General features: G+C 40.5%; 1 protein-coding gene across 12 annotated transcripts in view; it reads left to right on the forward strand.

The window, feature by feature from the left end:
• Positions 1-18,398, forward strand: part of BLTP1 (bridge-like lipid transfer protein family member 1) — a 244,333-nt gene that overhangs the window by 48,432 nt on the left and 177,503 nt on the right. For all 12 annotated transcript variants that reach the window (XM_075127633.1, XM_048847184.2, XM_075127624.1 and 9 more), the window contains 4 exons: positions 1,086-1,167; positions 2,217-2,410; positions 10,682-10,761; positions 15,896-16,046. In XM_075127633.1, coding sequence (XP_074983734.1) covers positions 1,086-1,167; positions 2,217-2,410; positions 10,682-10,761; positions 15,896-16,046 — 507 coding nt within the window. The remainder of the gene's footprint in view (positions 1-1,085; positions 1,168-2,216; positions 2,411-10,681; positions 10,762-15,895; positions 16,047-18,398) is intronic.

The raw sequence follows: 18,398 nt of genomic DNA on the forward strand, positions 1-18,398 counted from the left end.
TGCTGCCCAGAGCGCTGCCCGCGCGGCGGCGTGGCTACGGGGGAGAGGGGACATCAGGGGAGGGGCCAGGGGCTAGCTTCCCCAGCGGGGAGCTCAAGGGCTGGGCAGGACGGTCCCGCGGGCTGTAGTTTGCCCACCTCTGGTGTAGAGTATATAGAAGATCGTCTCCAGGCCTAGACCCTGGTAGCACAATCGAGCCCTATGTTAAGTATAAGACAATCTGCATATAAGAGGTCTTAATTGCCTGAATATTTTCTGTTCAGCACTCATGTTCTTAAGTTTTGTTTTAGCAAGCTAATCGACAGGAGTGTTTTTGATAACTAATTATTTAAATATGTCTTAAAATGAGAACTTCCTTTTTCATGCGTGTTACAGCTCTCATTACATACTTTTAAATTGTAAAATTCTCCCATTTAAGATTTGCATAATTAAAAGGTAGAGGGGGAAATTAAAATTATAAGATAAATGGAATGCTGAGATGTCCTAATGTATAGGACACTAATTCTCTAGAAAAGGCAGTGTACAAAATCAGTTGAAACTTCAACAACCTTTAAGACAAAAACAAAAGAATATTCACATCTGTTGGCTTTTTCTTTCAGTTTAGAACAGCTAGAACTTCTGCAGTACAAGGCATTTCCAGGGGATTAATAGCATGAGGCTCTGAAGAAGGCCATTAACTCTTCCTAGTCAGTCACTTTTCTTCAGGTAGTGCTGTGCTGAAGTCATTATGCCTTAAGCGAAAAATCTGACAGACAATAAATCATAATATCTTGTACAATGTGTGCAGTGCTAGAAGTAATGAGTAACTTCTCTTCCTTGCTGCTTAAGTTTGACTGTCCTCAAGATTATCTGTAATATTAAACAGGGTTTGATCTTCCTTTTAGATATGTGTGGTTATTGTTGCATATCTTGTAAAATTGACTACTGCACATATTTGTTAAACCATAGCATCTTTTAATGAGAGATCTGGTGATGACCCCTGTGTAGCAAAACAAAGATTGAGTCATGAAAGCTTTTAGTTCTGATTTTTCTTGTTTATGTCCCTTACATATATTTGAATATAGATTTGATTTTTTGTCTTTTAGTGTTAAAGTAAAAACAGAATCTCAAGACCCTTCCTCTTCATGGAGATCCCTTATTCCTGTAATCAAAGTCAATGTTAGCACAGTAAGTGACATATTCCCCATTTGGTGTGTAAATAAATAAATAAATAAATGCCTTTAAGTTGTGGAAACTTTAAAATTCACTTTTACAGTTGTGACTTCATTATTACCATAATTTAATTCTTTATTTCTGACATGTTTTTATTTGAATCATGAAGGTAGTTTCAATTGGCTTTATTTTATTTTATTTTTTTTCAGCACAAATTCTGCTACCCTTATAAAAGCCCATTTACTCTGGATTTTCAACCACAGATTTTTGTGTGATTTTTTTTTTTCTTTTAAATATGAGACTAACAAATTAACTAGGTGGCTTATTTACTGAAATTATTTATTTCCATGTCACTTTTAATATAGGTATTAGGATCTTTTTAAAATCAGTGGAATTTTCTGGTACCAGGTGAATTCAGAATAGTGTTCAACAGCTTTTGTGATATGTCATAGTACATTGTAAATTATCACAGAATCTGAAATTCTTGATTACCTATTGTTCTACAATGATCATTTTTTTTTGTAGTGCTGCTGTTTGAATGTAATTCAGCATTAATGATGTAGGATCTTCATACTCCTTCAAGGGGACACCTGGGTCAGGGCTGCAGGTTTGGACACATGGGGTAAAGTCCTGATCCCATTGAGTATATCTACACTGGCACAGAGTCCCAGAACCTGGGTCACTTGACGAGGGCTTGTGGGGCTCAGGCTCACGGGGATAAAAATGGCAGTGTAGATGTTTGGGTTGGGCTGCAGCCAGGGTTCCAAAACCCCACAAGGGCAAGAATCCCAGAGCCTGGGCTCCAGCCCAAGCTTGAATGTCTACACTGCCCATTTTCAGCCCCATGCGACCAAGCCATCTGGCCTGGGTCAGCCGGAGCCATGCCATGAGTCTTTTATTGTAGATGTGCCCACCGAAGTAAGTGGAAGTTTTGCCACTGCCTTCACTGTGGCTAAGATTTCACTCATAGTTTTTACTGGCATGGTAGACTGGTTCATTACTCTGTGTAAGTAGTGTAAACTAAGCAATGCAAAATAAAGTAATTCATCTTTCTTTTAACTTAGGGTCGCTTGGCATTTGGGAATCATTATCAGCCACAAACACTCTGCATTAACTTTGATGATGCTTTCTTAACATACACCACGAAACCACCTTCAAGTCACCTTGACCAGTTTATGCACATTTTGAAAGGAAAACTGGAAAATGTCAGAGTCATGTTAGTTCCCAGTCCAAGATACGTTGGTCTTCAAACTGATGAGTAAGATTTTATTTTTAAGAATCCAGATGAAATCTGACATTTTAGCCTGTTCTTTTGCTGCTGTTGTAGATTGACTTAAAAAAAAAAAAAAAAGACTGCCTTTTGTTTCTGTTAGTATGGTCTTATTTTCTTTGTGCCATTGTGTCTAGTTAGATACACGTTTGCCTCTAGAGAGACTTTGGACATTTGACATTTAACAGAGTAATATTTATAGAGAGATGTGCAAGAGTTACTGCTGTTTTGCTATGACCTTAAAACTCTTCTGTGCACTTTTTGCTATGTTTGATTAGTATCTCTCATTAATTAAATAAACCCATGTTATTTCAATTAAGTTCTGCTACAAGCTGTTTGCTGCTAAAGCCTATGTCTGCAGCTGTAAGTTTTAGGACAAATACAGGCTGAGCTGTTGACTTGCATATAGTCACTTTATATACAGTTATAGCTATTGAAAATAGTGAAAAATGTGAAATTATATGATAAGCTGCACCATGTTAGTTATAGTAGGAAGTCAAAAAGTTTTGAGGAACATGATCTTAAGGAATCCTCAAGACTGTCAAACCCCAAACTAAACTACCTTTTAAATTTTTATTGCAATTCTGTTTATTATCAGGGGCTATACTGAACTTCCTTAAATTTAAAATAAAGATTGTAATCTGACTGATTTAAGATGAGAAAAATGGTTACCTGACTTATGATACAGTGGTAAATCCAAATAAAATGTGGATCATATATGTAATGCAAGTTACTGATTCTTACACTTCTGCATTTCCTGCTCTTTGATAGAACACAGTTCTGAAAAAATTCTGAGCAGAGATGACAGGCAAAGGAAGGAAATTGCAAGCTGCGTATGGTGGCTGGATACCATAGCAATGCGCACAGTATATGTGCCTAGATGGAAACAGTGCAGTGTGCACACATTTTTGCAGTGAAACAGTATGAACATGTAGACAGGCACAAAATTCTGTCTACCGTGACAAGGGTCCTTAAGTAGATTTTCTCTAGCAATATTTTATGTGCAAACAGACCCTTTAAGGCAAAGCTGTTTCATTTTCAGGTCTTAAAAATGTTGTTTGCTCAACAGAAGGTAAATTCCGTGTAATATCCCTGGAAAATAGTGTGTGTTTGTCTGGTCTTATTCTATATATGGTTAGTCATACATATACACACCATCCAGCATTTTCTGGAGGATGCCTCATTGAATTGAGGAGTAAATTTTTGAACTTCAGCATGCTGGTCTTAGTTGAGGTAAGTGTAAGTTAAGAGTTTACTATCATACATAAGTCAGAAATAAGTTTGTCTTTTTTACTTTTGAAGATACAATATAAGATGTCCTTTTAATTTTAAAAAAACTTCATCCTTTTTACCTACTCTGGAACTAGAACTGCCAACAGTCCAGATTAAGGTGATTAGGTTTTTTTTGTTGAGCCATCAGAAACTAGAGAATGTTGGCAGGAAATCCTTCCTGAGTTTTGCGTTGCTTAGCTTCACACTGTCACTTACAGCATTGCCATTCTGTAAATATTGTTTTATTTTGGTGTCTCGTGTTTGATTCCTGAAAAGACGCATGGTCAAACAGGGACTCTCATTGTGGAGGGATATGGAGATATGCCTTTTTGTATAGCTAACTGTATCCTAAATGTTCAGTTAATCCAACCCTAATTCTTGTCATGGGAACACTGTTTGAAAGCAATGTTTTTCTCCAAAAAACCTTTAAAAAAGATGGAATCCTTTAGACATTCCTTCAGTATCCTTCTAGACCAGTACTGAAGCCTATGTAGCTAGGGATTGATACCCTGATCTAGTTAGGTACCCTCACTGAAGATGAAAGTTTAAGGATTTTTAATACTCTTAAAATAGTGCCTGATAGCCTTATATCTTATTGGACTGATGCTCAACTAGTGATTCTTTCAGTGACTGCTCATTGCAATACTGTGAATATAATTATTAGGAAAGAATTATATTTCAGTTTATGGCTTGTTCTTTATAGATCCCAGCCTGTTTGGAGAGGGTTTTATTTATTTTTTAAAGCTGAAAATTTTTGACTTCACTTTAGCCTAGACTCATGAAAAAGAATGTCACAACGTACAGAGGTTCTGACTGAATTAAGAGTTTCTTGAAATGCTAATTGTATGAAAGACGTTTTTGTTTTAGGATGGTTCATATTGTGGTGGGGCACTGCGGTAGAGTTAAGATAACTGCAACAACTGTAATTCATCATTTCTGTACTTTCAAATATTCAGGAGTTTGTGTAGCTTTAACTTTGAAATATTTGGCTTTCTGTCCTTGTATGTATTTACAACCCTGACTCCAAGAATGAATTATCTGTCTGCATTGTATGTGTATAATAATCTTTTGGTTTATAAAGTATTCCCGAGTTTCTGTGTGTATGAAACACACATGTTCAGCCTTGCTGTTTCTAAGTATAGGAGAAGGCTGAGAAATTCCTCTGTGAGGGAGAATAAATAGAGAGTAGCTAACTTCAAATTCTCTCAGAAAATAACCACGGAATTTTCTTCAGCTGGTACTGAAAATAAACTAACAAGATTAATGCAAAATAGGATTAACATATTCAAGTTATTAGCTTGTTCCCCTGTTTCCACTAAGGATCCTCCTTTTTCCCTTTGGTTAAGTTAATGCAGGCTGACATCCAAAACTGCCTCCTCACTGCAAAACTAATGGATACCTAGAGCTGGCTTGATATGGAAAAATAGACTGTTTCTGACTTGAGTAGCACTGTGAGTAGTGATCCTACAGGAAACTCAGCCACACTATTTCTATATGCAGGTGGCTACTTCTCTGGCCTGAGTCAGCTACTGTGTTTCTCAACTCTCCTGCAACAGAACACCAGACTCTGGCAGGGCACGGGTGCAAAAGAGATCCTGTTTCATAGGGTATGTAAGCAGTGAGAGGAGAAAAGACATACTGAAAGGAAAAAAGAGAGGCATAGAAAATGAGAGAAAATCCAGGTGGATTCAGGAAGAACAAGTAAAAACACAAATGGAGAAGAGAAAAAACAAGAAGGGACGACTTCAACTTGCAGATGCAGGGAAGAAAATGCAGGAAAGGAATAGTACAGAGAGCAAAATAAAAAGAAACGTAGAAGCATAAATGCAGTCTTCTCCTGTGCTGCCGTTTTATTGTAAGTTGTTCTGTTTTTTCTCCTGAAAATGGAACAGAGTGTAGAGGTAAAGGAGATGGGGATGGTGGTATTTGGCTTAAGTGGGAGAGAGGAGGAGTTGGCCCCTTCTCTTATTTATTCCTTCTGTCAGCTGGTATAGCTTTTCTATGTGCATCTCTTTATGTCTCTCTTCCCTCCCCCCTTCCCACTTCAAATGGCTTTTATGGATTTGTCAGACATGAAGTTACTGGAATATGTGTGTCGTTTTTTGGTAGACTCTTTTCTCAAGTGGGCACTTCTCAAAATTCTTAAAGTTTAATTCTTAAACTTAATTCTTAAACTTAAAAGTGAAAACACTAAGGTTGTAAAGTTAAATGCTCATTCAGAATATGCAAAAATTTTAGTTTCACATGCCCCTTTATGTGTATATGCATTACGGTAGTTCTGATTACACAAACATAACTTTATCAAGCACATTTTTTTTATAGCCTTAGATACAAGTGTATTACTATGTGTTAGGGTTGTCAACTTTCTAATTGCACAAAACTGAATGCTCTTGCCCTGCTGCCTTCCCTGCTCTTTCCTGAGATCCCACCTCTTCTCTGAGGCTTCACCTCCTGCTCACTCCATCCCTCCTCCCTCTGTCGCTCACTCTCCCCCATCCTCACTCACTTGCTCATTTTCACTAGGCTGGGGCAGAGGGTTGGGGTGAGGGCTCTGGGGTGGGGTTGGGGATGAGGGGTTCGGGGTGTGGACTCGGTGAGGGAATTTAGGTGCGGGAGAGAGCTCAGGGCTGGGGGTTGGGGCGTGGCAGGGGGTGAGGATTACGGGCTCTGGGAGGAAGTTTTGGTGTGGGAGGAGACTCAGGGCTGGGGCAAGGGGTTGGGGTGTGGGAGGGGTTTCGGAGTGCGGGCTCTGGGCGGCGCTTACCTCAGCTGGCTCCCCGCAAGTGGCAACATGTTCCTCGACTCCTAGGCGGAGGTGTGGCCAGATGGCTCTGCGCACTGCCTCTGCCTGTAGGCGCCGCCCCTGCAATTCCCATTGGCCATGGTTCCTGGCCAATGGGCACTGAGGAGACGGCACTTGGGGCGGGGCGGGGGCAGTATACAGAACCCCCGTGGCTGCCTAATAGCCGAGGGACATGTTGCTGCTTCCAAGGAGCCATGCGGAACCAGGTAGGGAGCCTGCTAGCCCACACCAACTGGACTTTTAACAGCCCAGTCAGTGGTGCTGACTGGATCCACCACGGTCCTTTTTTGACCGGGCGTTCCGTCGAAAACTGGACACCTGGCAACTCTACTATGTGTGCCAGATACGAATCTAGGAATACCATATGTGAGAAAGACACGGTAAACTATACTTGTACAACGTACTTCAGTTTAAATAAACACAGAGAAATAATGAAAAATTGCTGGCATATATTGGCCACATATGTCTGCAGCTAAATGACCTTTGCAGTTAACTTCATTCCTTGCATTTAGTCTAATTCATATGTGTGCACCTCTAAGTTCACTTTTTTGATCTTAAGTGGTGTGTTTGCGGAGGTTCTTTCCTACAGATCTGGCAAAGGAGAGCGCTTATCTGTGCACTTCGGAAAATTCACTGTAGCAGATCTCCTTTAACAGCCACCTTAAGGGGAGCGAAGCATTCTGGTCTCAAGCCTGTGTACACCTGAAACAGGCGGCCGTACCTACTACATTCGTCAGTGTGTGGCAAAGTGAGCCATGCCTGCATGCACAGTATTGTCGTCTTAGCTGTCTGCAAAAATCTCATCTGCAAAGTGTGTGCATGTGTGTGACATGCCATTTTCAAAGTGTCATAGTTCAGTGAAAACCAAACTAATTTTAATCAGAATGTTCAAAGGTGCTTTCTTCCATTAAGGCTATTTCTATACCATACTCAATCTTTCTATCCCAGACCACCATATCTGTGGGCTGCTGAAGGTGAAAGGTAGTTTCCTCCTTCCCCTTTCCTCTCTCTTATGAACAAAATTTGATTTTTTTTAAGTCATCTAGAGGCAGAGCCCAATTCATGAAAATTTTAGCCTCAAAAGTGAAAGCTCTGGAAAATTATAAATGAATAGAAATGGTAATGCATCTTTAACTCTGGTGGTTTCTTTTTATGATGGTGTAGCTGTAAGGAAAATAATTTCATATTTCCCCCTCTAGGGTGTAAATGGCCAGATTACCCTGCATCTGAAATGGCTTGTGCTAAATAGATCTATGTATTCCAAACAAAAGAGACATCGTATAAGGTTGTAATTAACCATAGGAATTCTAATGTTCTGAAGATGCGTGGGATTAAGAAAACTAGGAATATAGATTTGTTCTTGTCACCAGTTTTTTAATGAAAGTATTCATTTTCCTATGTTTCATTTATGTCCTTTTAGAAAGGGTATATAGTACAGCCGTGTCAAGGTAACAGTGTTTTATCAGATAATCTTACTTCATGACTCCTCCTATAAAGTTACAGGAAAAATACCAGATTTGGACATACACTATTATACTAATGGTCTAATTACTGAAGATGATCTGTCCCTGTGGCCCTGAATGCTATTTTTGTAGGAAAACAATTAACAAATAAAAGAATTGAATATAGGACAAGGAGAATGTTAAAGAGTTGCTAAGTAAATGGAAATTAAAAGTGGGGCTTCATTAGTTGATTATGGAATAAGGTAACATACAAGTCTCTCTTTGTGTGAGCATAAGTATCTCAAACTGAACCTGATATTTCAATACGTTCGTTAAATCATCCTTCAAGTTGCTTTAATTTAAAATATTTTAACTGGCCTGCATTTTGAGAACTGATTTAAAAGAAAAAAAGACTATAGAATGGTTTCTTATTAACGTTTGAACTTTTAAAATGGTGCAGGTTATTTAAACAGTTTTATATTTTGTATTGTAACAAAGCACATAACTATTTTTCTGTTAATGTTTTATTACTGTGATAGTTTACAATCAGATATTATGTTTCCATACTACCAGTGACACCAATGATGTCCTGTCATAAATATAAAGGGAAGGATAAACACTTCTAAATCCCTCCCGGCCAGAGGAAAAACCCTTTCACCTGTAAAGGGTTGAAAAGCTAAGATAACCTCACTGGCACCTGACCAAAATGACCAATGAGGAAATAAGATACTTTCAAAGCTGGAGGGGGGGGACAACAAAGGGTTCTCTCTGTCTGTGTGATGCTTTTGCCGGGACCAGAGCGGGAATGCAGGTCAGAACTCCTGTAAAAAGTCAGTAAGCAATCTAGTTAGAGATGAGTTAGATTCTGTTTTGTTTAAATGGTTGATAAAATAAGTTGTGCTGAATGGAATGTATATTCCTGGTTTTGTATCTTTTTGTAACTTAAGGTTTTGCCTAGAGGGATTCTCTATGTTTTGAATCTGATTACCCTATAAGGTATTTACCATTCTGATTTTACAGAGGTGATTCTTTTACTTTAATTAAAATTCTTCTTTTAAGAACCTGATTGCTTTTCATTGTTCTTAAGATCCAAGGGTTTGGGTCTGTGTTCACCTATGCAAATTGGTGAGGATTTTTATCAAGCCTTCCCCAGGAAAGGGGGTGTAGTGCTTGGGGGGATATTTTGGGTGGGAGACGTTTCCAAGTGGGCACTTCCCCTGTTCTTTGTGTAACACTTTGGTGGTGGCAGTGTTTAACCTAAACTGGTAAGAATAAGCTTAGGGGGTCTTTCATGCAGGTCCCCACATCTGTACCCTAGAGTTCAGAGTGGGGAAGGAACCTTGACATGTCCTTATTCAGAAAAAACAGTAATGACCAATGAAAAGAGACTTAAATACCAAAAATTAGGTTTATTTTCAGAAATCGCTTATGCTTTGTGTGGTAAGAAATGCTCTTACTCATGTGAACTTTCTGAATGCTGCACTAAGTGTGAGATCTCACTGCACTACTCGTTGCACTGGTGTGGTAACAATTTGCCTTCTCCTAAGGCCTCTGTTGTCCCTCATTCTGAAACTTCAAATAATGTAAAAAGCTATATACTATATTTTTTTTCTTTTCTCCTCCGCTGCTTCCCAAATACATCTGTTGTGGTGATATCATGGTTAAAACCCGAGGCTGGAAATCAAGGTCTGGGGTGAAATCCTTTCTCCTGGGCCAGCCCCTTGAGGCTGGGTAAAAAGGGCCAGAGTAACATAAAGGGGTCCTAAAGGACCTATGTTCAGTCAGGGAAGGGATTCTCTTGGGGCTGATGCTGCAGAATACAGTCATGAGGCTGCTTCCTGATGACCTCCTTGCAAGACCTGGTGAAGAGGGTGTGGTGAGTATGAGGAGGCTATGTTGGGGGTGCACATGCAGTGATTCCGGGCAATAATGGAGCCCGTAGGGCTGCATACGGAGACTGCTGTCATTTAGACAGTCCTGAGGGCCTGGCTAAGTTACAGTCAGGACTGTAGGGACCTATGCAGCCTCTGGAGCAGCCCACGATTGGGAGATTGCATAGATAACTTAAAACCACCGTAGCCCTCACTTGTTAGGGGTTGAGAGCTCTGTGCTGCATCTCCTAGAGGCACAGCACAGAATCTGACCCCTATGCTTTTTGTTTCTGCTATAGACTGTGGCTTTAAGCAACTTCTCTGTTTTCTGAGTTTCCCCACCTATATAATGGGATACTATCTGCTTTATAGAAAGTTTTTGAGGTTTAATTCATTAATGTCTGTAAAATGCTTTGAGATCATGAGTTGGAAGCTACTATGGAACCACAAAATACTTATTAGAATTACTCTGCATTAGCAGAGAGGTCAGCCACTGAACCTGCTGCACTATTCCTACAATATTGGAGGCTCTGAAAGGAACTGATTAGTAAGAGACTGAGGCTTTCCTCAGATCTGGGTAACCTGGAGGATATTTTATAGTACTATCATTAGGCCATTGGCAGCCAAAAAGATATTTTCTGTACAAATGCCTTTCTAAAAGTGGATTAGTTACTACTTATGGAAAGTTTATCTATTTTTTTCTAAGATTGTTTAAGTACTTAAATTACTTCTGAGCTTACAGCTGAGCATGACCTGCACTCTCTTTTTCAGGATACCCAAAAATTCAAATTTAGCTTTATTTAAATTCTTAAGTTAATTTCTTCTAGGATACATTTCATTATTGACCTAACCCTTTTTCCCCCTACAACAGACCACCAAGGTTAATGGGAGAAGGCTTTGTTGTAATGCAGTCCAATGATGTTGACATCTACTATTACATGGATGAACCAGGTATCTTCTGTTAAATAATAGTGTTGTTTACATAATTTGTGTACTATTTATTTATCAGGACTTACTATACCATTAGTTTTAATGTCTTACTATTGTCTGTCTGGAATGCTGAAAGAATTTTTTTGATCTTCAGCTTAGAAGAGTTAGCACAGGATGTGAGACCATAAAAATGTCGCAAGAAAGTGTATGGAATGTCCCTGCCCTCTTAAGTGTTATCTACTAAATTTTCATGTTGTTGTCATTGAAATGAACAGGTGGGCAGGTTCCACTGACATAAATGGAAAAGAGTACTGTTTTATATTTTGAGTCAAAACAATGTTTTTAACAGTATATATTAGCTGTTGTGCTTTACAATGAATATTGTCAACATTTAGATAAACCCAATATCCAGGCTTCTCTCTGCAAGTCTGAAGAAGGTAAGACCCTGGAGGTGGGATTTTCAGAATGGCATCAATGGGAGTTTGGTGCCAAACTCTCCTCACACACTTCTAAAAATGCCAAATTTTCAGTGCCTACCATTAAAACTTAATTTAAATTTACTTAAAACTATATTTAAGCATCCACATAGAAATCACCTGATTTGTAAAACCATGCTAAGCAAACCTAACTCCTGGTGAAATCAGTGGGAACTGCAGATGTTTTTGAAAATCAGTCCAGTCCTACGTTGGTGTATAAGGTCTTGTGTACACAGGGAAATTTTCTCAGTATGACCTAAGGTGTGAATTTAATCCAATATAGTACCACTGTAGCCTCCTGTGTAGATGCTCTTATTTTGGGATAGTAGGTTGTTTTTGGCGTAGCTTTTGTCACTTCGGAAGGAGTTTATAACTAGACCGGTATAACTGGTCATTTTTTCCCCAAGTAGACAAGTCTTTAATATAGCTTTATGAGCTTAACTTGAGGCACACAGGTTAGAAAACTTTGGCCTAAGGGGTCTTGAACACAAGGGATAGGATTTTCAAAATTGCTCATTGTTGGCCTATCTCTGCCCACATTGAAGTAAATGGCAAAAATCCAACCATATTTAATTGGAAGGTTTTACTAGGAAAATTTCTACCAGCATACAGCTGCGGACATTGCTATTGCTAGTTTGTATTCACATTTGACTATCTTTGCTGGTGCAGCACGCCCTCACGCTGACAGGTTGTATTGGCAAAAGAAGGGCAGCATGGTGATTACATATCCCAGTGTTCCCAGGGCCATAGTTCAGTGCATTTCCTTCTAAGAAATATTTTGGCAGTGCATTGTGGACTGCCAGTGCTCTTCTCAGGCAATTGTGGGAGTTGGAGGATCAAATTCCCACAGTTCCCTCTGTTACATCCCATAATCTTCTCTTCCTCATGCTGGTTTTCCATCTCGCTGTCAGAGTCATGGATGCGGAACAGATCAGCAGAGCTGGCTTGTCTGTTTTAGAGACAGAGCAGCTGATTGTTCTGTACTTATGAAGCTACAAGTACTATCACAGCTGGGTCTGCAGTAGAGAAAATGAGAAAACTGAAGAGGTGTGGATAATGTGGAAAGTGAATAAAAGTCACCAGCTGCTGCAGGCACTCACTGACCAGCTGCACACTATGGAGCAGCAGTTTCTGGGCCTGTGAAATGAGCACCGAATGGTGGGATTGGCTCGTGATGCAAATCTAGATGATCAGTAGTGGCTTTAGAATTTTCATATGTGAAAGGCCACATTCCTGGAGTTGTGTGCCAGGCTCACACCATCACTTCAGCACAGAGACCCCAAAATGAGGGCTGTTTTGACAGTAGAGAAGTGGGTGGTGATTGGTGCTCCGAAAGGTTTACTCTTTAGGGAATTTAGTATCAAAAAGTTAAAAATTCTGCACACAATATTTTAAAATTCTGCATATTTTATTTGTCAAAATAACACAATATAATCATACCATTTTCAGTTATTTTGGTAATTTAGTTCAAAATACGTGTCAGCAAGTACAGACAACAAAGATGATTCAGGAAATGTTTTTTGACAAATAGGTTTCTTACTAGACATATTATCTCATCTATATGGCTCCACAGAGCTGATAGAAATACTAATATTTCCATGTATGCCAAGCAGAGAAGACTTTAAAACCCACGGCAGGTCCATGCCAGCCAACTTGGGCTTACAGGGCTCAGCCTGTGGGGCTTTCAGTGTCATTCCTGTTCAGACTTCTGGGCTTGGACTAGAGCTGGAACGATGGGACGCCCCCCCCCCACCCCCCAAACAGGCCAGCCATGGGTTTTTCTTTGCTGTGTAGACATACCCTAAAGAGCAGTACATCTTCAGGAGTGAAGTTAGGGCATGATCTGGCACAGCACTTAAATATGTGCATAAAGTACAGCACCTGAGTATCCCCATTGAAGCTAATCTTTGCCAGCTTCCATCCTTAGTGAATGGCATGGCTAAGTAGTTCTCAGCATGTCACTGTAGAGTCACTGGAGTAGAAATGAAATTGTTCTAGACAATAGATTAGAAAGGAAATGGGAGTGGAGGCTCCAGCATGGCAGTGGGAAGCTCAGGCCACTGGCTGCACAGAGGTAGGGGGATCACCCTGCAGACCGTCCATCTCCTTCTGGGACACAGACTTGGCAGTGAGGCTGCACCTGACCCTGACACAGTGCAAGGCCTGAGCTCGCCTCAGAAACACATCTGGGCCCTCCATGTCAGGTGCACTGTGATAGCAAGCGAGAGGGACAGAAACTCATGTTCATGCCCGGTCCTGTTCCCAGATCCAGGTGTGGGGCAAGCAGACTTAGCTTGGCAGGATCCAAGTGTGGAGGGGCTTAATGTGGGGGAACCATGTATGGGATAAGAGGGTTCTGTGTGGGGCAATCTAGGTGTGGGTGGCTCTGTGGGGGGTCCGGGTGCAGGGGACTGGGGCTCTGCAGGGGGAAGGGTCCAGATGAAAGTGGTTGGGCTCAGCAGGGGGATCTGGGTATGGGGGAGATGTGGCCTAAGCAGGGCTCAGCGGCAGGGGGAGGAGGGTTCTGGGTGCTGGTGAAGTGGGACTTGGTGGGGTGGGAGTCTGGGTGCAGCTGGTTGGGGCTTAGTGAGGTTGGGGTCTGGATGGAGGGGGCGGGACTCAGCGGGGCGGGTAGGGATGTATTGGTGTGTAAGGGCATCTGGATGCATAGGGGTTGTGCAGACGGGAGGGGCAGCTCCCCATACAGTGACACCTCCCCCTATCGTTGGGGAGTGATGGGGGCAGAAAGCAGGGTCCAGGGCAGAGCTTCTTGCAACTAGGAGAAGTTCCTGTGGGTGGGTCTAACCTGGCCCCAGGAGTGGCTCGTGCAGGGGCAGAGGAGATCCCTCCCCCGCACCAGACCAACCAGGACTAGCAGTTGGAACACAGTGCATGTTAGGAGCCACCGGCTGGAGTGTCCCCAGCCCTATCCCTCCCTGGTTGCGGCCATACCGTGATAGTGAGCAAGAGGAACAATGTCTTGTATGTACGCCTATTCCTGACCCCCAAGGCGGTGGTTTACGTCTCCCCTGGCTGCTCCCGATGCCGAATCAGATGTATCCGCTTGGGACCTCTGCCTGGAAGGGGCACATGAATCAATTATTTTGTGGGGAAAGAGTAAAATCTTGCACAGTAGCTCAGAATTCATGTAGTCTCAGTGCTCAGTTACTGGATTGTTTGCAAGCATTCTTCTGTATGTTTGATGTATTTAATTTGAATGCATTTTTGTTTTTGAATGGATTGAATTATATTTGCCTTACTTGATTTTTATTGTACTGGAAATTATTTTTCTTCCTGAAAAAGTTTTTGAATGCATCGAAGTCCTGCTAATGTATTTATATGAGAACGTTTTTTGGTTGACTAAAGTATTCTTTGTTGTTTTTTGCCTGTTAATGCTACTCTGCACTCTTAAAACAAATCGGCTACTTTAAAATCTAATTCCTTTTTTCCCTGCCCACTTGCAGTTGTTTGCCATTTTGAGGGGTGTGTGAAGAACGGATAGGCGAGAGTGAAGCGTCGGGGGCAGTGAAGAAAGTTTGTTTTAAAAACCATGTGCAGTATAGGGGGTAGTAAATTAAACCTACTCTAGTCCATTTTTCAGGGGGCTCTCTCTGAGTTTGGCTGGGTCTCAGAGCTTCTTGGGTATATTTGGACTCATGTCTCACTCCTTAGTGAGCTTTTCATCAATGTGTGGTTCTGGTGTACCCTCCTCAGGACATTACGAAGAATCCACTATTAGTCACTAGTTGCTGGGGTCCCCACTCGTTATGGCATCTAGTTCTGCATAGAGTGGCAGCTCTGAAGGGCAGCACCAAATTTTTTGTTTTCCTCCACTGACTTTTGTTAGGACTGCTGCAGTTCCTTCTCCATTGCCTAGCATTGGTACTCATCCCTGTCATATTTCAGTTTCTGCATCTCCTTTGCAATGTTGCTGTGTGAATTCTGTAGTTATACTTCCATTGCTCCTCTCCTCACTTGCTGAGGACATCCAAGACTACTTTCCTGTAGTAGGCAGCAGCACTAAAGTTCGCTGGCGTTTTAGCTGTAGCTTTACATGGAGCCATACCTGTGTGTTTGCAAAAGTGAGCTAGCAAGAACAGAGGCATTTCCAAAACACTCTGGATATTTCAAAGGGGGCATTGTGACCATTAAGCAGAAGAGTTCAAAAATTTGAGCAGAGAGCAGTCACGGTACAGTGTCATTGTGGCAATATTGCTGTAGGTGCAGTTAATACAGTGTTCACACAAGCATTGAACCAGCATAAGAGTGTCAGTAGAAGATTTATGCTGCTTAGGAAGATGATTTAACTTGACCCACAGTAGCTGAGGGTTTTGTCAGCAGGACTGAAAAGGCAGTGCCACGTGCAAAGCTGTGCTGACAGAAGTCAGGTTTTACCGCTAAAATTATGTAGTGTAGGTTCTGTGGCCTTTACTGACTTCAGTGGAGCAAAGTTAGCTGTCATTGAGTGCTTTGGAAAAATTCCTTGGACTCTTGCTTTCAGTCATATCCTTCTCTTCCTTTCTCTTTAGTCTAAATGAAGGATGGTTTGACTCTTGCGTCCTGCAGTGATCTTGAATGAAACTGACATCTGCATACTTGAATTGTGTAGTGGTCTGCAAAAATTCTTCATAATTGGAAACACCTTCCTGGAGTAATGTTTACTGTATTACAAACTACAGGTCTTGTACCAGAGGAGACAGAGGAAAATAACGATGGAGAAACAACTGATGAAGACAGTAAACTGCAAGATCTGCCTCCATGTTGGGGATTAGACATTGTATGTGGGAAAGGAACAGATTTCAACTATGGACCATGGGCTGACAGGCAAAGGTATTAAACTGAATTGCATTTTTAATATTAATCTTGAATATCATTTCCTATTTGGAAATTGTAATGAAGCCTCCATTGATATTGCTGCTCAGGCTGTTAATTGTACATGGTAGACAACTAAGTATATAACAGTCAAAAAGGCCTCTGACCAGTAGTTTAGGCCTAATAGTAGGCTCAGCATTAGCTGCTATGCATGTACTCCAGAATTTAAGGACGATTCTTCACAAAGATAATAAGCAGAACACTTAGATTTTTTTTTAAATCAATACATTGTATTCCTATATAATGAATGTAGTTCTGATGCTGTCAAATTTCTGTATCTGTAGTAAATTTACACAAGTCATTAAAAAAAAAAACCCTCCACAGTTGTGCCATTTTCTGTATGTAATAAAACTGTAATGATTTTTTGGGGGAGACTTGGAGCTAAGGGATATTGTAAACTAACTCTTCCTGAATGTTTCCCTTCAGATTAGGGTAGGGAATTAATAAGGAGGAAAAGATTGTTCTGTAAATTAGGATTATTGGTGGGAACAGGCAAATGCTTGATGGAATCCCAACAAATACTTACAGGTTTGGCCTTTTGCCTTACATTACAAGCCTAGATTCTACCACCATTCCTTACTTTGGATAGCACTTTACTCTGAGAGTAATTCCACTGAAGTCAGTGGGACTGTTTACAGAGTAAGGTACAAGTTGCACAAAGGTGACAATCTGGCCATTTAAGAAAAAAATGTTGAGAAGAATCACATATTTGATATTCCTTTTGGATGTATGCCATTTACCCAATTGTGAAATGGTTGTGATTGACTACCTAATAGGAGTGTGAGACTGTGCAGATCGTAAGGAGTATAGATAGTAAACAATATCCTGAAGTACCTAAAGGAAAGAACTTCTATGTACAGCATGCTGCATTGATGGGAACATGAAACCTCTAATTTTTAGTATCACCGAGAATATTTGCTCTCTTAAAGCACACTTCATATTTTAAAAAGAAAAGGAGTACTTGTGGCACCTTAGAGACTAACAAATTTATTTGAGCATAAATTTGTTAGTCTCTAAAGTGCCACAAGTACTCCTTTTCTTTTTGCGGATACAGACTAACACGATTGCTACTCTGAAACCTGTGTTCATATTTTAACTTGCTCAGTGATGGAGGCATGGTTGTTGAGGTGAGTTACATACTCTTTGGTCAGGTAAAGGATCCAAAGTGGTGGGTCTTTTCAAGGTATGTAAGGAGCAGAGGATGGAAGATGATAAAATACAGGTAGGATTTGATGAGAAACAGTCAAATTAAAAAAAGTCTCATTCAATTACATCATATAATGGGAGACAGCTAAAAAGTGACAAGTTTTTAAAGTGCTTATATACCAATGCTAGAAGTCTAAATAATAAGATTGGTGAACTGGAGTGCCTTGTATTAAATGAGGATATTGATACAATAGGCATTACAGAAACTTGGTGAAATGAGGATAATCAATGGGACACAGTAAAACCAGGGTATAAAATATATCGGAAGGATAGAACAGGTTGTGCTGGTGTGGGAGTGGCACTATATGTGAAAGAAAGCGTAGAATCAAATGAAGTAAAAATTTTAAATGAACCAAACTGTGCCATAGAATCTCTATGGATAGTAATTCCATGCTCAAATAATAAGATAGCAGGAGGGATATATTACCGACCATCTGACCAGTATGGTGATAGTGACTGTGAAATGCTCAGGGAGATTAGAAAGGCTATTAAAATAAAAAACTCAATAAAAATGGGGCATTTCAACTATCCCCATATTGACTGGGTACATATCCCCTCAGGACGGAAGTAAAGTTTCTTGACACCTTAAATGAAGCAGCTAGTCCTTGAACCCACAAGAGGAGAGGCAATTCTTGATTTAGTCCTAAGTGGAGCACAGGATCAGGTCCAGGAGGTGAATATAGCTGGAGCACTTGGTAATAGTGACCACAATATAATTAAATTTAACATCCCTGTGGCAGGGAAAACACTACAGTGGCCCAACACTGTAGCATTTAATTTCAAAAAGGGGAACTACACAAATATGAGGTTAGTTAAACAGAAAATAAAAGTTACAGCACCAAAAGTAAAACCCCTGCAAGCTGCATAGAAACTTTTTAAAGACACCATAATAGAGGCTCAACTTAAATGTATACCCCCAAATTAAAATGCATACTAAGAGAACCAAAAAAGAGCTACCATGGCTAACCAGCAAAGTAAAAGAAGCAGTGAGAGGCAAAAAGGCATCCTTTAAAAAGTGGAAGTTAAATCCTAGTGAGGAAAATAGAAAGGAGCATAAACTCTGCCAAATGAAGTGTAAAAATATAATTAGGAAGGCCAAAAAAG

This window comes from Caretta caretta, chromosome 4 (assembly GCF_965140235.1).
Source record: "Caretta caretta isolate rCarCar2 chromosome 4, rCarCar1.hap1, whole genome shotgun sequence".
NCBI classification, from domain to species: Eukaryota; Metazoa; Chordata; order Testudines; family Cheloniidae; genus Caretta; species Caretta caretta.